Source organism: Callorhinus ursinus, unplaced genomic scaffold, assembly GCF_003265705.2.
Source record: "Callorhinus ursinus isolate GAN/ISIS: 27379988/994484 unplaced genomic scaffold, GSC_fseal_2.0 scaffold25, whole genome shotgun sequence".
NCBI classification, from domain to species: Eukaryota; Metazoa; Chordata; class Mammalia; order Carnivora; family Otariidae; genus Callorhinus; species Callorhinus ursinus.
Genome location: NW_027397087.1, coordinates 30,125,056 through 30,141,576, shown reverse-complemented (window position 1 = coordinate 30,141,576; position 16,521 = coordinate 30,125,056). Strand labels below are relative to the sequence as shown.

The following is a 16,521-nucleotide window of genomic DNA, read 5'->3' as shown; positions in this document are numbered from 1 at the left end:
TTCTGCATTTCTCCTTTCCCCATCTGTCATCTGTCCTTGTTTACATGAAGAGCTTGACAGCTGCCTGTCCAAATCCTTTAAGACAAGAGTATATAGATGGGAAAGAGTAAACTAAAGTTTTGCTAGTACCAGCACTGCATACACCTCATGCTTCCACCTATATCTCTATCTCAGCTTCCTAGAATAAAGAACCTGAAAACATTAGTGGGGTAGTTAACTAATGTCAGAGAGAATTGGTTATCATACGCAAGTGATACTCAGTAAAATGGATTATAAAACATTTACACTAAATTATGAATGGGAGAGACAGCAGTGTATTTTTATGAAATTAAGCTTTGTATATGTTAAGTGTGAAAGATGGAATAACCTTGCTCTCTAGCTACCTAGTCTTTTAAAACTGAGGTTATCTTCTGTATATCTTTTTCATATTATAAATAGAATCCTCCTTAAATTATAGGAATTGTCTTTCTGGATGAAGTAGATAAGATTGGCAGTGTGCCAGGCATTCATCAGTTACGGGATGTAGGTGGAGAAGGCGTTCAGCAAGTAAGCAGTTGAATATTTTGTTCAAGCCCACTAAAAGGAAGGGAACACATCAACCTCCCAAATATTGTACGTTTGGTTTCACATTCAATTAGATTCTGTTTTGTTTATTTCTCCCACCCCAAACTCCACATACCATTTTAAAGTAGTTCAGATCCTAAGAGAAAGCTGTTGGTTATTTTAAGTACCAAATTACCTTTCTTAGGAAATTAAAAATATTTGAAAGGATAGAAAAAATGGAATTTGATTTTTGTTGATTTTATTCTTTTGAGGCCCGGTTAAGTATTTCTAGAAGACTCTTGAGAGTTCTGGTTCTAACTAGACATAAATGAAGTATGTACATGTATCTTATTGTTTTCACTTAGATAATAGGATAAAATAGATAAAATTGTGTTTCATTCTATGTAGAATGGTAATTGAAGTCTTAATGATCTATTGGCCAACTTGACTTTTTATTGGTAATGAATTATGTTATAAAATACAGGATAAGGAAAATTGCTTTCATTTTTATTTTGACCAAGACATAGAGAGGTCACACTTATAAAATGTGCTAGGTAATTTTTTTTATAAAAGCATCTCAAAATATAGGTAGTCTCAAAGTTTATCAACTATTCAAATTTTGAATGTTCCCACCATGGTTGGCTACCATCTTACAAAGTCATAATTCTGTCTTTAGGTCAGAATTATGTCTTTACCAACAGAAGCAACCTTTCACGTTGACTATTTCCTGAGTGCATCGGGAGTCTGTAACTATTCCAAATAAATTTACAAATTATTAATATGATAGTGCATTAGATTTTCATGTTAGTTGTAGAAATGTGGGAGTTTTCTTCAATTACACTCGTTGACCATAACCACACATTATTTTCCCCTTTGAATCCCGTTTTCTAAAGTATAATAAATAATACACTTACACAATGATGCTATAAATCATTTGTTCTTCATTTAGGGGTTATTAAAACTACTAGAAGGCACGATAGTTAATGTTCCAGAAAAGAATTCCCGCAAGTTACGTGGAGAAACAGTACAAGTTGATACAACAAACATCCTATTTGTTGCCTCTGGTGCTTTCAATGGCTTAGACAGAATCATCAGCAGGAGGAAAAATGAAAAGGTGAGTTTTTCTTAAGGGTTATAGAGTAGAGCACATTTGAAGTTATAGAGGATGGATAGTCAGTTTCTGTTCTCATACCTGCTGGCTGTCAGTTGTGGATTTTTAAGAGTTAGGTTTTCTTAGAGCATACCAGAAATATATTCCTAGGTTTTGTCTTTTTTTTTTTTTTTTTTAATTTCAGAGAGTAAATTGAAAGATTTCTAAAGATCATATATTTAAAGGGCATTTTTAAAGTGTAACTTGATTATTTCGGTTTTATATTTTATCTGAGGAGTTCTTTTATAATTAGAGGTAGCTGGATCACATCAGTAAAATTTCTATTCAGGCCTTTTGCCCAATTCACCAGATCCTAATAAAGAGCTAGTCTTACCGTAGATCACCTCTGACAATCACAAAACAAGGGGACCAGTTTGGAGGTTGGGGTAGGGTTGTGATCCCACTTAGTTTTATAGATTTTTTTAAACATTCTTGATTTTAACTTAAATAGCCTTGATTTTAACTGGAACTTACTTCATATCTGCAAGGTACATGCCCAGTACCTATTTGTTGATTACAATAAAATGTAATGTCAACACAGTGTCAAGAAGCCCAAAACACACCAATATTTTCCATGTTTTTGTGTTTTACATAATAGCCACAAATGATTTCTTTTATATAACATAATATTCTATCTAAAAAAAATATAGATCAACTCTGCTACATTGTTTGCTTTAAGTATCCTTGGCTTTGTACCCAGTAGATTAAATAGCAGTTTATTATCAGTAAAAAAATAATACTGCTAATGGGATGGTTGCCTATGGTATTTCCTTTGGGTAGCCTCTATGAGAAAACACTTTTGTATGAATACTGACTGGGCCACATAATGCTGTTACTCCTTAGTACCAGGCCTTACTCAGCTAGATAAAGTTAGATTTTAATTTTTCATTATTTAATTAATTTATGTTAATTTGTTATTCTTGCTTTTGAAATTTTGCATTAATTAGCCTAACAAATTAGAAAGAAGAAATTATTTCTTTGTATGTGAGAGAGTGTGGGGGGAGGGAGATAACTTTATATTAAAAATTCTGGGGGCACCTGGCTGGCTCCGTTCTAGAGCATGCAACTTTTAATCTTGGGATCGAGAGTTTGAGCTCCACATTGGGTGTAGAATTTACTTACAAAAATTCTGTAACCAAAGACAAGGACCATGTTCTGATACTTAAAATTACTGCTTCCAAAAAGAATTTGAAGCTAGGAACATGTAGAAAAAAACAGTTAAAAGTAATGTCAAAAAAGAGATCAGAAACATGTAGAAGGCAGGTTTAGGTCCTAGGGCATTTGAACTTCTTAATGAAAAGTAGGGAGAAATCATGGGCTCTAGTATTACCTGAAAGGGGAAGCGTATGAGGTCTTTAGGAGAGACATTAAAAAAGAGTTTGTCATATAGATCTTTATGGAAAAGAGACAGAGAGATATGAGTCTTCAACAGTGATTTTATAGAGGATTAAATACATCCATGTGGCTGTTGTTTTTATCAGCCCTTATTGGAAGCCAGGGATACAATATTAAATAATATACCTATGTTCCAACCATATCAGACTGCTTGCACTCCTAAGTTTTATTCCTCTTCCTTTGCTCATGCCCTCCCCTACTTTAGTTCAGTTGGCAAATCTATGTTCATCTTTTAAGACTTGGTGAAGCTTTCTTGATCACCTCCTACCCTCCCTCCCCCAGTACGTGCCTCTTTCCCTCTTTTCTACTGCTACAATTTCCTGGACGGTTGTCCTTCATTGCATCTGTGATACTGTAACTCCTTCATGGGTTCTCACTCTAAATAAGCCCCTTTAGGGTAATGGCTGTCTTCAGGTTTGTGTTTCCAGTGTTTTATAATAATGCTTTGTAAATGTTTATATATATTACATAAAATAAATATATTTTTAATTATACAGGGCTTATATAGATAATAAATGCTTACTAACGTTTAAATTATTGAATGGAAGGTATTTTTCTTCTTTTTTCTCTTTAAATTTTTTATTGTTTTGTTAATCACCATACATTACATCATGAGTTTTTGGGGTATTTTTCTTTCTGATACACTATTCATGTATACAGCTTAGAGAAACAGAGGAATGAATTTTTAACTTAGACTATTTCCTTACATACCATGAGCTTCTCTTTTCAACAAAAGCTGTATGACATATCAAAATTAAACTTTCTGACAATTGCCTGAGTATATATAGTTCTTTTATATTGACTGAAGCAAGAGCCATACACCTTAGATACCCAGCCTTTTTTTTTTTTTAAACAATGGGTGTGTGTGTGTGTGTGTGTGTGTTTAAAGATTTTATTTATTTATTTATTTTAATATTTATTTATTTGAGAACGAGAATGAGATAGAGCATGAGAAGGGAGAGGGTCAGAGGGAGAAGCAGACTCCCTGCTTAGCAGGGAGTCTGATGCAGGATTCGATCCTGGGACTCCAGGATCATGACCTGAGCCGAAGGCCGTTGCTTAACCAACCCAGCCACCCAGGCACCCTTATTTTATTTTTTTAAATAATCTTAAAATTTAAGTAAACTTAAAATTTTAATTAAGTAATCTCTACATCCAGAACTCACAACCCTGAGATCAAGAGTCACATGCTCCACCAACTGACCCAGTCAGGCTCCCTGATACCCAGACTTTTGCAGCAAAGTTAGTCGTCTTGTTTAATGTCATTCTTATATGTTTTTTATAAAATTAGAATTATTCTAACTCATAGGTTGACGTGTGCAACCTCAAATCATGATTTTAATAGAAAAGTCACTTAAGCAGTGACTTAAGACACTTGTGCATAATTTCCTTATAAGGCACCTTGTTCCATAGGCACTGCTACTATTTACAATGTTAGAAAATTAATTTTGGTTACAAAATAATTACTGGTCTCCACTTTAACAGTTCTTACACATTTTAGGATCCACACTAGTCTAGAGGTCTCTGAAAAACCCTACAGCATCATCATCTGAGTTCTAAGGGACCTCCCTTCATAGTTTTTACCCATCTACTTTTTTTTTTCCCACTGTTCAAAATTTATTGGGTATTTTAGTTGGTATGACACTTAGGATAGTTGGTTGCACTGTCTTATTACATTATATGGCCATGTACACTATATTCTGACATATATGGTACACAAAATAAGATCCTTCAGAACAGTTATGCATCGTACATGCAATACTGAATTTATACATTGGATCCCAGGACGTGACTGACCAGAAAAGATGGACTAGGCATGTTGGGTGTTGGGGGAAGGAACCCGAAGCGACAGAACACACATCCAGTGTGCAGAGCAACCGCAGCTCTGCAGCTCTGGCAGTGGAGCCTCTGAGATGGTGGGGCTGACTTACGTTAACCAATTTAGGGCTACAAAGACAGGTATCATCCAGCATCAGGATACAGCTGCAGGGTTTGGTGAACCATTCCTATTTGGAACTTTAGGAAACGGATGTTTTTTCTTAGGCCATTTTAATATTACTTGAGTAACAGATAATAAGGACAATATACACAACCTCCAACTAAAATCCTGTTGTAGTCTAGACAGTGAAGTGGTACATTAGAAAACTTTAAAACTGCAGCTCCTTTTCGATCCCCCAAAATATATCTGCACTCTTCTTCAAATGGGCCTCCTCAGGAGTCTGAGTCACCTTCACTACATCTGAAATTCCATTCTGTCCCAAGATGCAAGAAACACTAAGGAAGACGTCATCTTTAATTCCATAGAGACCCTAATCATGGTGGAAATTGGATGCACCCGCCTAAGATTCTATCTACTTTTACTAGAATTCATTCTTTGAGAGTTGGTTATTAAATGGTGGTTTAGTTCTCAATTCTAAAGGCAGATAGGGCTGAATTCACATCCTGACTTTACCACTTACAGCAAGGAGAACTTGGTCTGAGTACTTAACCTTTTGAAGCTCATTTTCTTCATTTGTAAAATATGAATGACAATAGAACTTTCATCTGTTGCAAAGGTCACATGAGACATGTATGCAAAGTACTTAATACAATGCAGCTTCTTTCTATTTTTAATATCTGTCTTTTCTTGATAGTATCTTGGATTTGGAACACCAGCTAATCTGGGAAAAGGCAGAAGGGCGGCAGCTGCTGCAGACCTTGCCAACCGAAGTGGAGAATCAAATACTCACCAAGACATTGAAGAAAAAGATCGATTATTACGTCATGTAGAAGCCAGAGATCTCATTGAATTTGGCATGATTCCTGAGTTTGTGGGACGGTTGCCTGTGGTAGTTCCTTTGCATAGCCTTGATGAGAAAACACTTGTACAAATACTAACTGAGCCACGTAATGCTGTTATTCCTCAGTACCAGGCCTTATTCAGCATGGATAAGGTTAGATTTTTATTTTTCATACTTCATTTGTGGGTTTTTGCTATTGAAACTCTGCATAAATTAGCTTAACAAAAAGCAAAAGCAATCCTGCTTATTTGGAATACCAGCCTATTCCTCACTAAATACGGGTCTAGGAATCAGGCAAGGCAGATTGTGTTACATTAGACATTTAGGAGTTGGCTTTATTTTTCTCCTAATTAAAATCATCATTGAAGTTGAAGCCCAAGGATATATGTAGAGGGAAATTAAGCCAGCAGCCTACTCTCAACCCCTTAAGTCAGACACTTAAGGGGTTGTCCTTTCAGCCTTAAAATTTTCAGTGCTTTTGTTGCAGCATCCTGTGTATATACTTTTATATACTTTTGTCTTAAGTTCTCTCACCTTCCACACCTACTTCTCTGTAGTCAAACTTCCACTCCCACAAGCACATACATCTGGTCATATAGCTTATGTTTTGGGTTTTATGAACTTAGTGTCTCTAAATATTAGTTTCCTTCTCTTCATTCTGCTAGCACTACCTCAAGCTCCTTTATCATTCTTTACCTTAACCCATGCTTTTGGCTCCTGAAAGGTCTCCCTGTCTCAAGTCTATTTCTGCCCACCACCACCACCAAAATACCAATGTCTTCCATTTTACTTCCAGAATGGATCATTTTTATATTGTTGAACATAGTGCCCAGAAAATAGATTTTAAGTTCTTAATAAATATCTAGTGAAGGCATAAACACAAAGCTAGTTACTCCTCTCAAATCCTTCATTGGTCCCCTTGCTTTGTTTAATGCCCCCACATTGGTGCTCCCTTAGCACCATTGCGCATACACTGCTGTAAATGCTAGTTTGCTAATTTGTCACCACCCAGTAGACTTAAGTTCCTTGAGGGCAAAGATGGTAATTCCTCATTCCATCTCTAGTATATACACACATAAGGGCCCAATAAGTGTTGAATAAAGTCCTAGAAAGTCCATGTTAATCTAGAAAACCTTCTAAAGACAAACTTGTGATTCAAAATCATAGTGAGAACTGTTACTTCTCATAGGCTAATTGACATAAACAAGTGCTTGAAGGCAAGGTTGTAAAGCACCATAAGAGATAATTACCTTAAATTTTACATTTTCTGGAAGTAGAAATTAATAACCAAAATTTGCTTAATACCAAGATCTTGTGAAGTCTGATGTTCCAAAGTATGTTGATGTGGTTTTTTTTAGTATGTTAATAAAGTATCAGTAATTTGAACTCTATTTTGAAATTTGTGGTAATTTAGATTTGTCTAAAGTTTTGCCTTTGTTCTTTAGGATCAGAGGGTTAGTAACACTCTTTAAAATGAGTGATGAGTGTTTTCAAGGAAGAAAGTGATGGCCAAAAAATGCTTTAGTCTGTAGGGGGATAGATTGAGTCAAGACATGAAGATTCTGATCCTGTGTTCCTAAGTATTAGTGAATCTGTACTTAATCTGCTTGAACTTATTTCTTTATCTGTAAAGTTAGGGCATTAGTCCCTTTTTGTTCTACGAAGACTAGGAATGATGGTAGGTAGTAACAGTTAATAGATCAAATGCTATATGGTTATATTAGGAAACTATAATCAGGTATTATCTAAGTTCTCATTTCTTTTTATGTATTTGTAGTGTGAACTGAATGTTACTGAGGATGCTTTGAAAGCTATAGCCAGATTGGCACTAGAACGAAAAACAGGTGCACGAGGTCTTCGGTCCATAATGGTAAGTTGGTGTTATTATACAGAAACTAGATTATTTTCTTGCTCTTGATTTTGCAAGTATTAAGCCTCCATGTTATTTCTTTGGAAATATATCCAGAGAACTGGCCTGGTATTGTTTCTTGTGATTTTTTTTTCCTCCATAGATTATGTTTTTCTTTATTATAAAAAAGGAACTGTGAAGTGTTTACAACAGGGGCACCTGCGTGGCTTAGTCAGTTAAGCGTCTGACTCTGGATATTGGCTCACGTCATGATCTCAGGTTTCCTGCTTAAGATTTTCTCTTTCCCTCTCCCTCCCCGCCTCCTCTCTCTCTCCTCCAGTAAGTAAGTAAGTAAGCTTTTGCAACAAAGGAGATAATACCATTAAAGAAATAGAAAAAATCAGGATTCTGGGAAGGAGAATTTAGAAGATTTTACTCAGGCCTTTTGACTAACCTCCCCAGAGCACTGTCTCAGAGCCATTGAAATCCTCAGTCTTATCTGTTTGAAATTAAATTGCAGATATCGTATTTTTTACTGTTAAATTCTTCACTATGATATGAACTCACTATTCTTTCTTTCTTCTTTTCTTCCCAGAGTGTGAGCGTGGGGGGGCACAGGGAGAGGGAGAGAAAATCTTTTTTTTTTTAAGATTTTATTTATTTATTTGACAGAGAGAGATATAGCAAGAGAGGGAACACAGGCAGGGGGAGTGGGAGAGGGAGAGGCAGGCTTCCTGCGGAGCAGGGAGCCCAATGCAGGGCTTGATCCAGGACCCTGGGACCATGACCTGAGCCAAAGGTAGATGCTTAACAACTGAGCCACCCAGGCACCCCAAGGGAGCGAGATTCTTAAGCAGGCCCCACACCCCAAGTGGAGCCCCATGCAGGGCTCAGTCTCATGACTGAGATCATGACCTGAGCTGAAATCAAGAGTTGGACACTTAACTAACTGAGCCACCCGGGCACCCTGTGAACTCCCTGTTTTTTGTTCTGTTAGAAATTCTAGAGACCCAGCCTATTTTCAGCCATCACCTACTTTCTTCTTTATAGTGTTCTCTCCCCTACTTTCCAGGTCTGGCTGTACAGTAGGTTACTGTTTTCCTTTGTGCTCCCAAAGCAAGCACATGTTCCTATTTTAAGGATTTCATTGCTAATTATTAATTCTCATCTCAGTAGGACTTTTTGATTGGAACTACACATTTATCACAGACAGTTTGAGATTATACTCTCTAATGAAGTCCTGGATTTCAGGTGTTACTGATTAAGGACAGATTTATAAGCATGCAGACTACAAGAATAGGTCATACAGTTACATTTTGAAAGACATTTTATGTACTCCCAGTATTTTCCTTAAGATCTGCAGCCCTGTTGAAACAAGTGCTTTTTGAAGTCATAGTTCAAAATTGAAGAGTTTGGTAGAGATGGTTTAGGATTAAATAATTTTCAAAGTAAGGATTACCATTTGACCTCTTTGGTAATAGAATATGCCAAGAATTCTGAGTAACACAGGAATCCAGAAGTATAGTTTTATTATGTGTGCATGGTGGCCTAAGTAGACAGAGCTACAGATAAATAGCTTTCCCTTATAGAATGAATTCTCTCTGAATTTGGTTAGCAGCTGCTTTAATATGAAGAATATGAAAGCTTTTTAGATTGATTTTTTTCAACATTCAGTTCCTGGTACAAAATTAGGGATTCAATAGTATTTGTTGAGTTAATGAATTCGATTGGTGGCCTATAGAATGTAAGTATTTTGTATGTAACTGCAGTTTTCCATATAATTCATTACTTTTTATCTCTTTAGGAAAAGCTGTTACTAGAACCAATGTTTGAAGTTCCTAATTCTGATATTGTATGTGTGGAGGTTGACAAAGAAGTAGTAGAAGGGAAAAAGGAACCAGGATATATCCGGTAAAGTGTATTGTCAAGCTTGAATAAATCTAAAACTTAAGATCAGCTGTTTATTGCTATGGTTTATTGGTCTGTCAAAAATTGCATAAGCATCCTTATATTCATAAGAGTGCGGTAATCTCATAAATTTTCTGTAGAAAAAATGTTCTAATTTTGATTTATAAAATAATAGTATTTTGTGAGTCTTTGAAAATTGATCTTCAAAATAGCCTTCCCCTAAGGAAGAAGTATCAAAAGAGACATAGAAGTCATCCAAATGAAGATTTAAATGAACTTTGCTGCTAATTCTGTCATTTATGAATGACTTGTTTCATATCTTTCACAGAATTTTCTCTCGGTTGTATGTCAGTTGACAGATTGACACATCTTTCACTGCTTCATTTATTTATCCCAGGGGTCAGCAGAGTTTCTTGTGAAGGGCTAGATGAATACTTGAGGGCCTCGCAGTCTGTATTGCAGCTCCTCACCACTGCCCTCACAGCACAAGAGCAGCCATAGATAATCGTAAATGAGTGAGCATGCCAGTGTTCCATTAAATCTTTATTTAAAAAAACAGGTCATAGGCTTTATTTGACCAGCAGGCTGTAGTTTACTGACCCCTGATCTTTTCAATGAATATTTATTATACAGCACTTGACATTAGTGTTACATACCAGAAATTAAATTTCTGTTTTAACTAAGTCACAAGGTATGTTATGTTTTATGTTTGCTTATCTTCTGAGATAACTTAGGAGGTAGTTGATTGGTTATTCAGAGACTTAATCTTTTATTGGTTAATGACAATATATGAAAAAATTGTAGTGTTCTGATCATAATTTTGGCTAACTTGAGTCAAGTCAGATTTGGTCAGAAGCTGTTAACTTCTTTACTACAAATATATGCTAAATGTCAAGCATTTGAGTTGAAATAATAGATTTCTACCTTTTTGGTGGAAAAAATGATTTTTTAAGACTTCGCAGTTGAAGCCTTGTCAATTTATTTCAGTAATAAATTTGTTAGGGAAAATATTGGGAAAATTACTCAAAATTTCTTAAATTTTCTCAAAATTTCTCAAAAACTCTTAGTTATGCAATCTCAGTGTTTCTTGTATTTCACCACTAAGCAATGTAACTATTTAAGTGCTCTTAATATTTTCATTTTTTGTGTGTTTTTTCTAGCTAGATGGATTTATTATTTTGAGTCTAGAAATCATGTTTACCCCTAATTTTTATTAAAAAAAAAAAACCTAATGGCTTTTTATGATAGGGCTCCAGCGAAAGAATCCTCTGAAGAAGAGTATGACTCTGGAGTTGAAGAAGAAGGATGGCCTCGCCAGGCAGATGCAGCAAACAGCTAAACTGTCAGACTTCTGTCTTGTATATAAAACTTTTCCTTGTTTTGTTTATGATCGTAACTGTTTCTGCAGTCTGACATTAAAAGCATTGGATCTATCTTGGATATCGTACATGGTCAAAAGCCTTTAGGATGTAAAAATCAGATCATGTATATTACGTAACATCACATTGATTTATACAGAGGACATTATGTGGACTTTAATGATAACAGTGTTCAGAGATAAAATGTACACTATTTTGGTTCAGTTTTTTAAAAATATGCTTTAACAAAATTCTTAGGAGTTCCTTTAAGCAATGCAGGTGTTGTAATAACTGGATTTTACAATAATGTTACTCTACAAATGGGAAAATAAATTCTTTAAAATTAAAATCAGGATACCATTTTTTAGTTCAACCTTTTTTCTACCCATATCTGTTACCTGAAAATATTGGAATTTTATTCATCTTAAAAATTGGAATATGTTGTCTCCAAGTAGTTAGAAATTTCATGGAAAAAGTACCCTGAAGAACCATATTTTGCTGATTTATTTAGTTGTATTCCTAGTCTTATCTGCTAATGCATGATATCAGCTTCCCAATTGATACTATAGAAAAGGCCATTCCCTTGCTGACTTGTCTGATTTATTTTCCATCCTTGATCCATTTTAGTACGATGAGCACGGCAGATGGAATTGACGTCTGCCTTAAATCTTCAGGAAAAGATCATCTAATTCTAAAAGTAGCATGCAGTATCAGTCATAGTAATGGCCATGTGCTAAACTATCCTGCACTTAACTAAAGTGCTGAGCTAGTTTTGTTTTGTTTTTTTTTGGTGCTGGATATCTGTCTAATTCCTTGGTGTCATAGAACATTGAAGAAAATCTATGCTTTGCTCTCAGCAGAAATGAATGTGTTCACACTAAAATTTAAGTTACTAACCTCCATTATAAAACAAAACTAAACAGTAGGGGAAATTTGGAGGGGCTTAACAATGAAAGTTATTTCATTTGATTCTATAAATATTAAAATATTTGGGTGCCTTTTAAGCTTAATGATGATACAAGTTTCTGTACTGTGTGTTCAGTTCAACCTCATTTGAAATTGTTTCAGTCAAAGTACATTTAAATACTTGTTTTCATTATTTGGTTTATAGACTCTTGAGTTTTCCTTCTACCCCCTTTTTCTTAGGAAAAGAACTTTAAGCTATTAGCAAATTCTAAATCCTATTGATGAAAAATTGGGCTTTCTATGATGTAATAAGAGATGTGAGATATCTATGGCTGGGTAGGACCAGAAATGGACTTTTGCAGAGTGATTAAACCTGGTTGCTATAAAATGGAACAGAAGCAGGTATCCTTTTTAGTCTCTCTTAATGGTTACAGTTCTTTTCAGGAAGTCTTTCATATTATAACTGTTCATTATCTTTCTCTTATAGCATCATCGTTTTCCTTTTTGTAGAGTGAAAATTGGAGTAGCTACTAAATAATATTAAGGGTAATCCTCCAGAAATGGACTGGGAGACATTTTAGTCACAACAACTTACATTTGGTTTTGGAAGTTGTTAACAAAGCATAATTGATGTTTTTAAATCAAACAGAGTATAACTACAATTTGTATCTTGAAACTTATGTTTTGGCATTTGAATAAAACAGAAGTACTAAATGAAAGCCAATGTGGTGGTATATCCATATGCAGTGCCGTTTTTAAAAGGATACAGTTATCACGAGCTGCTTTGTTCTACTGATTGGTTAATCTTTGGCACTTTCATATATCTCTAATAAATGCTACTAGTTGTATATTCCACAGACAAAGTTCTGTTATTAAAGTTTATGTTGAACATTTATTGAGAACCTGCACTTAAAATGTCCTGCATGGGCCCCACACTAGATTAGACCAAGTTTTTCAAGAAGATTACTAGTCTGCTAGGGGAAGCAAACACAGACATCTCTGCATCTTAATAATGGAAATGAAGTAGGTACCAGGTGTGGGGACACAAAAGGTGGTGGCCCAGATGGATCTGGGAAGATGAAGGAGGAATTTGCCAGAAAGAAATAATGAAAATTAAATCAAAATCTTGACAAATGTGGAACAACTAGGGAGCTTTATTTAGGAGTTGAGAAATCCAAAGCTTATTTTTCACATGTCTTTTCCAGGTATACTATAAGTTCCACTAGGGTGAAAACCGTATATTCTGTTAACTATAATCAGCATCAACCATAATGTCTCCCATATTGGGTGCTCCATCCATTTTAAAACAGTAGAATATCTTGTATGCCATTAAGTTGTAATTTTATGCAGAAAATAGTGGGGCATTATTAGAAGGGTATTAACCAGGAAAGTTGCACATCATTAGATGTGTATTTGGGATTGTTGGGAAGGGAAGGTTCTGAGGAAAATGGAGGGAAACATGACAAGAGGCCTCATTGCAGACAGTCCTCCAGCACTTGCCCCTCTCTGACCTCATCATTTTCCTCCTATTTTTCAGATCGGTTCTCATCATGCAAACAAAACTCCTTTGAATTCACATCCACTCCATAGTAAACTAAAAGTTGGTTTTCCTGTTTCCAGTTCCCTTTCAGACTTGATTCTGGGTGAGATGAGAAGCTATTGGAAGGTTTTGCACAGAGAAATGACATAATCTGACTTAAGTTTTAAAAGACCACTCAGGTTGCAGTATTAGCAAACAGACTATAGAGGAGCAAGGATTGAAACAGACACTCAGGCCTTTTTATTTATTATTATTATTATTTTAAAGATAATGGATTGGTCTGAGGTGATGGCAGTGGAAGAGCAGATGGGTAGATGTTTTTGCATATCTGAAAAGAAGTGGTATGTCCTTCAATGGGGAAACTCAGTATTACAAAGGTGTCTATTAACCCCATATTAATTCAGGAATATTGCAATAAAATACCAAAAGGTTTTTATTTTTTTAAATGATTTTATTTATTTATTTGACAGAGACACAGTGAGAGAGGGAACACAAGTAGGGGGAGAGGGAAAGGGAGAAGCAGGCTTCCCGCGGAGCAGGAGCCTGATGTGGGGCTCCATCCAAGGATCCTGGGATCATGACCTGAGCCAAAGGCAGATGCTTAACAACTGAGCCACCTAGGCGCCCCACCAAAAAGATTTTTAAATTGAAAGTAGGCAAATGGGGCGCCTGGGTGGCTCAGATGGTTTAGTGTCTGCCTTTGGCTCAGGTCATGATCCCAGAGTCCTGGGATTGAGTCCTGCATCGATCTCCCTTTGCCCCCCCCCCCCCCCTAAGAAAAAAAAATCTTAAAAAAAAAAAAAGTAGGCAAATGGATTCTAAAGTAAATATGGAAAAATAAGAATGAAAAGCAAAATGATAATGTGCTCATATAGTGCTCATATATGCACTCATATAGTGCTTACTCTGTGTCACTATGTTCATTTAGTGCAACAACTCTGAGGTAGATGCTATTATCAACCCTTCTTACAGATAAACTGAAGCTGAGAGTGCTTAAGTAGCTTTCCCAAGGTCACACAACTAGTAAACAACAGCCAGGATTTAACCCCAAGTAGACTGGTTCCATAACCTCTCCACTTAACCACACTGAAAGAAGAATGAGGAGGGGGGCGCACCTGGGTGGCTCAGTCGGTTAAGCATCTGCCTTCAGCTCAGGTCATGATCTCAGGGTCCTGGTATCGAGCCCTGCATGGGGCTCCGGACTCAGTGAGGAAGGAGTCTGCTTCTCCCTCTCCCTCTCTGCCCTCCCCCATGCTCGCTCGCTCTCTCCCTCCTCTCAAATAAATAAAATCTTAAAAAAGGGGGGGGCTGCCACTTCTATTTAAAAGAAATTATTAAAAATATAAGTATTATAAAACTTTAAAAACTTAAGTGTGTACCAGCGCATGAATGAAGAGACCAATGGAAAAGGAAAGCCAGAAATATATGAGAATTTAGTATTGAAAAAGAATGAAGCCAAATATAGTTTAGTATTGGAAAAGGTGATACTTCAAATTAGAAAAAGAATATTTGGTAATAAATGGTATTTGATGTAGGAAAGATGTTAGGGTTCGAAGCCAATGGTAAGAAAACTCTTGAGACATCTTTGGTGCAAAAAGGTCGTTTTATAAAAGCTTGGGGACAGGACCCATGGGCAGAAAAAGCTGTACTGAGGTCATGAGGCGTGGCCCATTATGTGCTTTAAAGTTGGGAGGGTAAGGGATAGGGGAAGTCTAAGAATTTGAAGCAAGGTTTTCAGGACCTTGAGGGGGGCTAGCTATTGTTAGGAAAAGTCATTTTTTACTGTCTAATAAAGCCTTAGTCATGAGACCCTTCAGATGTGTATCAGTAAGTCATATGGTTGGAGGACGTTTGCCAACATGTACCTTCGGGAGTAGAGATAAAGGAAATTTCCAAAGGTATTTTTTATATGTTAAAGTAGACTTAGAGGATCCTGGGGGGTCAGGCCAAAATTACCTTTTGTCCTTAGTGAAGTATTAACATGGAGGCAGCTGAGTTCCTAGAGGAATGTCACTCTGCCTGTTTTAAGGACTTGTCAGTGGGCTTAGGTAGTAAGGAAATTTCACTTTTCTTTTGCCTATTTTCCCACATCGGTATTGACAACTGAGTAATCTAGAAATGATACGTTATCTTACATAATAAATTTAAGATAAAAATTGAAGCCTTTAGTTTTTAAAATGATATAAGTAAAATGAATGTTACTAAAAATTTCTGAGAAATATTAGAGGGCCCTTGGGATGAGAGGTCATGCATTGATCGGTTCTATGGTATATGATGTAGTTTTGGAATGCTGGTGAGGTCCGGAGCCAACGGCGAAGAGAATTCTTGAGACATCTTTGATGCAAAAAGGTGATTTTATTAAAGCACGGGGATAGGACCCATGGGCAGAAAGAGCTGCTGCACTTGGGGTTGTGGGGAATGGCTAAATACTTGGGAGTTGGGGGAGGTGAGGAAAGAGAAGTGTCCAAAAGGACTTTGATATGCTAAAGACTCCCAGGATACTGGAGGCAGGGCTATTGTAAAACTAAGGTGGTTTTTCCCTCTAGCAAAGCATTAGCATTAAGATAGTTGGGCGTTTCCTCAATAGTTGTTGGCAAGGATGCGGAGAAACTTGGTGGGAATGCAAGCTGGTGCAGCCACTCTGGAAAACAGTATGGAGGTTTCTCAAAAAGTTGAAAGTAGAGCTACCCTACGACCCAGCAATTGCACTACTGGGTATTTACCCCAAAGATAAAAATGTGATCCAAAGGGGCATATGCACCCCAGTGTTTATAGCGGCAATGTCCATAACAGCCAAACTATGGAAAGAGCCTAGATAGATGTCCATCGACAGATGAATGGGTAAAGATGTGAGACACACACACACACACACACACACACACACACAGGAATATTATGCAGCCATCAAAATGAAATCTTGCCATTTGCAACAACATGGATAGAACTAGAGGGTATTATGCTAAGCGAAATAATTAGAAAAACAATTATATGATCTCACTGTTACGTGGAATTTGAGAAGAAGCCAGAGGATCATAAGGGAAGAGGAAAAAATGAAATGATGAAACCAGAGGGAGACAAACCATAAGAAACTC

General features: G+C 36.4%; 1 protein-coding gene across 2 annotated transcripts in view; it reads left to right on the top strand.

Moving 5' to 3' along the window:
• CLPX (caseinolytic mitochondrial matrix peptidase chaperone subunit X) overlaps positions 1 to 12,608 on the top strand; it is a 43,362-nt gene extending 30,754 nt beyond the window's left edge. The window contains exons 9-15 of one of the 2 annotated variants that reach the window (XR_012373668.1): positions 458 to 546; positions 1,493 to 1,657; positions 5,722 to 6,021; positions 7,646 to 7,738; positions 9,522 to 9,628; positions 10,874 to 12,291; positions 12,377 to 12,608. Coding sequence is in view for 1 of the 2 variants with exons in the window: in XM_025884095.2 (XP_025739880.1) it covers positions 458 to 546; positions 1,493 to 1,657; positions 5,722 to 6,021; positions 7,646 to 7,738; positions 9,522 to 9,628; positions 10,874 to 10,964 (845 nt within the window). In the remaining variant the exon portion in view is untranslated. Of the gene's footprint in view, positions 1 to 457; positions 547 to 1,492; positions 1,658 to 5,721; positions 6,022 to 7,645; positions 7,739 to 9,521; positions 9,629 to 10,873 lie in introns of both variants that reach the window. The other variant, XM_025884095.2, reaches the window with a different exon arrangement.
• The last annotated feature ends 3,913 nt before the right edge of the window (positions 12,609 to 16,521 follow it).